At 39.5% G+C, this 4876-nt stretch overlaps 1 protein-coding gene across 1 annotated transcript; it reads left to right on the top strand.

Moving 5' to 3' along the window:
* On the top strand, positions 1 to 3184 carry LOC110258854 (otoraplin). Its single transcript, XM_021082095.1, has 4 exons — positions 1 to 256; positions 675 to 814; positions 2008 to 2118; positions 3095 to 3184. Exons 1-4 carry the CDS (start codon positions 142 to 144, stop codon positions 3116 to 3118), a joined length of 390 nt encoding a protein of 129 aa, XP_020937754.1. The 5' UTR covers positions 1 to 141; the 3' UTR covers positions 3119 to 3184.
* Positions 3185 to 4876: the final 1692 nt, after the last annotated feature.

Genomic DNA, 4876 nt, shown 5'->3' with positions numbered 1-4876 from the left:
AAAGCAGAGGAACAGTAGCTACCACCCCATTGGCCGGGGGACTTGCCCAGATGTCTGGCCTTCACATAAAAGACAAGAAGCACTGAAGTCAGTCTCCACTTCCACGCAAAGGGTGAAAGCAAAAACAGCAAAAAAAGGAAGATGGCAAGACTGCTGTTTCTTTTCCTCCCAGGTCTTGTGGCCATATGTGCTGTGCATGGAATATTTATGGACAGACTTGCTTCCAAGAAGCTGTGTGCAGATGACGAGTGTGTCTGTAAGGACTTTTTATGCCTTTCGCTACCTTTCTATTATATAATTGGGAAAAAAATCCACTAATAGCATCAAACTGAATTGTACTTTGAAATGAATCTTCTCTAATGTGTTCGTGATAGCATTGTTTTTCCTGGTCTGGGCCTTTTGTGTCTGAGCATGAAGAACTTGCTTGGCTAAGATTCTGCTGGATGCAGCTTTAATACCTTAGTTATCTTACTCTTTTGAACTGAACATGAGCTATAAACTAGGAGGTATTAGTCACTCTGATTCCTAGTTTTCTGATATGCTTTGCCTTTTTACTCTTCTAAAATCCAGGAGCCATTTTTTTTTTTCCTTCTAGATACTATTTCCAGGTGTTTTTTCTTTTTTTTTCCTTCTAGATACTATTTCCAGGTGTTTTTTCTTTTTTTTCCTTCCAGATACTATTTCTCTGGCCAGAGCTCAAGAAGATTACAATGCCCCAGACTGTAGATTCATTAACGTTAAAAAAGGGCAGTGGATCTATGTTTACTTAAAGCTGGTGAAAGAAAATGGAACTGGAGAATTTTGGGCTGGAAGTGTAAGACGAGATTATTAAAATCTATACACACATCTTGACATATATTGCTCTTAATGTCTTCTCTAATTAGTTATCTTCATTGCCTTTTTTTTTTTTTTTTTTTTTTCCTTTTTAGAGCCGCACCCTTGGCGTATGGAGGTTCCCAGGTTAGGGATCTAATCGGAGCTACAGCCACAGCAACACCAGATCTGAGCAACATCTGCGCTCTATACCACAGCTCATGGCAACGCTGAATCCTTAACCCACTGAGGGAGGCCAGGGATGGAACTTCAACCTCATGGTTCCTAGTTGGATTCATTTCTGCTGCGCCACGATGGGAACTCCTTCAGTGCCTTTTAATGTTTAAAACTAGCTGTTAAGAATGATACAGAGGCTGCAGATCCAAGTGCAAAAATTCATATATATTTGCTTTGATTGCATTTTAAAGAGACAAAGACAATTTCATAACAAAGCCAAATGTAGGTTTATTTGATCTTTTGGCAAGAAAGACGGGTCAAACCCCTGGGGGCTTGAACATCCCAAAGAGCTTGAATCTTATTCAAAAATATTTGAGTGGATTTGCCAAGTAAAAGGCATGCGTGTTGGCAGGCAGTCTACATTTCAATATTTTAGAGGAAATTTTAGCATCCTCTTTGATTCCAAAGAATCTGCTTTTTTTTTTTTTTTTTTTTTTTTTCAGTTAAAACATGCAAGGGTGGGCCTGGGAGAAGAGATGAAGCAGGGTTGATTTACTGTCCTTGACTGCAGTTCCAGCTTCAGAGACAGATTCTCAAGTAATAAAGAATTAAATCTTAAATTCACTCAAGTATCTGTTCATTTGAGTTTTGTGAAAACCGAGGAAGTCCTTTAAAGTAATAGTGTCGATTTACTTTTTTAAAAAGGGTTCAGACTTTACAGGTTCCAAAAAAGATTTCAGGTAGCTCACAGGATTGCATTAAGTAAAGGAATATTGAAGCAGTGAGACCCGTAAATCTGGGCCACAAAACAACAGATACACAATTTCCATGGGTTGACCTATTTGCTGTGCATGAACTTCAGATTTGGACCTGAGCCCCCCCAGAATCTAGATGGAAGAGTGAGGCATGGGCAGTTTCATTAATTCCCATGGACAGCAAAGAGGATGCTGGAGGGTTTCTAGAAAAGGACTCACGTGAGCTTCCTTTCACCTCACTGTTACAATTCTGAGCACTCAGGTTTATGGTGATGAAGATGAGGACGACATGGGAACTGTGGGTTATTTCCCCAGCAACTTGGTCCAGGAGGAACATGTGTACCAAGAAGCTACCAAGGAAGTTTCCACCACGGTAAGCATCTCTGGGAGGGGGGAGAGGGGCTGAGAAGGACTCAGATCTTGGGGTAATGTAGACGTAGGCAGGTGTTAAAAATACATCATGTGGAGTTCCCTAGTGGCTCAGCAGGTTGAAGATCTGGCAGTTGCCATTACTGTGGCTTGCGTTCGATCCCTGGCCCAGGAACTACCCCCCCCACCCAGCAAAATGCATCATAAATACATCATGAACCTTACAAGATGCATCAAGCCAAGCCCCCCACTTCCAGTGGTGACATCTCTGAGACAACGAAATTTGGGGGAGCATCTATTATTAATGTTGGAAGATTAGTAAACTTTCTCTACAACCCCTTTTTATTTTAGATGCAAGTTATCCTGGAAAGGACTCCATGTCACAAAGAGAGAAACCAAAATAGTATTAACAGCTTCTTACTGATGGGTATACTTATTGACTAAAGACTTGGGCTGGGGAAAACATCAGCACCTGTATTTAATAAAATCAAAACATTCTGGAAAATGTTTAGATTCCTTACTTTTGTGATAGTTAGACTCTACTTATGTATGAAAAAGAAATTATACTCTTCCTAATGCCCTGGGGTCTTGTATACCCAGAACAGAAATAAAAGATCTCCTTTGAGTTACTTTGCAAGGTGGTTGTTTTGAAGTGATTCTCCTGGAACTAATTGCTGTGCAAAATAACTTCAAAACATCACCCCACCTACACAAACACGTCTCACTTGTCATCGTGTCTTTGCATCGAGCTTGAATGTGCCAAATAACCATAAATTAAAAGTGTTATTTGAGAACCTGCATTTTAAGTAGCTTCTGACTTAAAAGGATACTTGTGTCATACTCTTTGGGGTTCAACCTTTGCTTCTTTTATATCCAAATTTCCCTTTGATTTATTATGGTTTTAAATAAAGAATCTACATCTGTTTTCTGCATGCTTGGCTCAACCTTTTTTTTTTTTTTTGCTTTTGTTTTTTTTCCAGGATATTGACTTCTTCTGCGAGTAAGAAGTTAAGACAAATCTGCACATAGAAAGGAAACACCAAAAATAAAGAGCAAAAATCACCAAAAAATAGGTGTCTCTAATTCCTGACTTTTGTTCCAAGGGTTTGTTATCTTACGGGAGGCTGGGATGTGGGGCTGGAGATGGGAGATAAAGGTGAGGGAGTCGAGGAGGGGAGGGATTGCCTGGCCTGGGCTTCCCACCGGGGACAGGGTGATGTTTGGCTCAAGAAAGTGAACTGAAAGTAGAGAATTAATTACTTTTCAGCCTAGAGAATATTCACCACCCAGGGACCATATAGAAGATGGTTCATTTGTAGTTATTGCTAAATAGTAATTCCCAGCTCTTTGGATCCCTGTAAAAACTAGCTCCTAGATCTTTTCTTTGGACATAACGTTTTCTACCTATTTGTCTTTCTGGTCGGTTAGAGTGTTATAATGTACCCAAAGGGACATATAATGTACCCAAAAGGACTATGTTATCAAGGAGTAGTCCAGGATTGTTGCTGTTTTTAATATTTGATGTCTTGGGATCTGATCCCTTTGGGGGAGAAAAAGAGCTGTTTGGACATAGATGTTTGGACTATGCGTCTAAATTTCTCTTTAAAAAATGTGTCATAATTATTTCAGTTAAATAATTTTACCTTCTAAATAATCAATTTACATCTCTCCGCATTTTAAATAAATTTTAATATTAGTACATTTTAAATGACTTTTAAAACATTTTAAGTAATTTTAAATTTAAATTGTTTTAATATAATACATTTAAAAAATTTAAATTTTAAATACGAGGTGGTGGGGAGTTCCCATCGTGGTGCAGTGGAAACGAATCTGACTAGGAACCATGAGGTTGTGTGTTCAATCCCTGGCCTTGCTCAGTGGGTTAAGGATCTGGTGTCACCATGAATTGTGGTGTAGATCGCAGATGTGGCTTGGATCTGGCGTTGCTGTGGCTGTGCTGTAGGCCAGCAGCTGTAGCTCCGATTAGACCCCTAGCCTAGGAAACTCCACATGCCATGGGTGCGGCCCTAAAAAGACAAAAAAAAAAAAAAAAAAGACATAAATAAGTGGTGGTGGGATGCATTCTGAAATATTTATGGTGGAATAGTTTCCCCTTATTATGTGCTATTCCTAGATATTATCTAAATTTCAAGTCAAAAGATACAGAAAAAAAGTCTGAAGGAGTTACCTTGTGGTGCAGCATGTTAAGGATCCATCATTGTCAAGTGCAGCAGTTTGCATCACCACTGTGGTGCAGGATGGATCCTTGGCCAGGGAATTTCCACATGTTGCAGGCATGACCATCTCCAGGTTGCTTTTTTTTTAAAAAATTTTATTTTTGTCTTTTTAGGACTGCACCTGTAGCATATGAAAGTTCCCAGGTTAGGGATCTAATTGGAGCTGTAGCTGCCAGCCTACACCAACTCGGGATCTGAGCCACATCTGCAACTACAGCTCATGGCAATGTGGGATCCTTAACCCACTGAGCAAGGCCAGGGATTGAATCTCAGTCCTCATGGATACTAGTCAGGTTCATTACTGCTGAGCCACAAAGGGAGATCCTGTTTTCTCTATTTCTATTTTAATTTTGAATTTCCTTTCCTGGGCAAATTCCCCTAGTCAAAGTTGACATGCTAGGAAATCTGGTGAGGGCATACAGGCAGTTTGATAGAACTACAAGTTTTTCTGTATTTAACTAGAAATTAATTTTGATTGTATATTACTGATGTGATTCTTTTGATGTAGTCATGAGCTTTTTTTTG

This window comes from Sus scrofa, unplaced genomic scaffold (genome assembly GCF_000003025.6).
Source record: "Sus scrofa isolate TJ Tabasco breed Duroc unplaced genomic scaffold, Sscrofa11.1 Contig508, whole genome shotgun sequence".
Lineage (NCBI taxonomy): Eukaryota > Metazoa > Chordata > Mammalia > Artiodactyla > Suidae > Sus > Sus scrofa.
The sequence above is the reverse complement of the archived record's forward strand: the minus strand, read 5'-3'. Positions and strand labels throughout refer to the sequence as shown.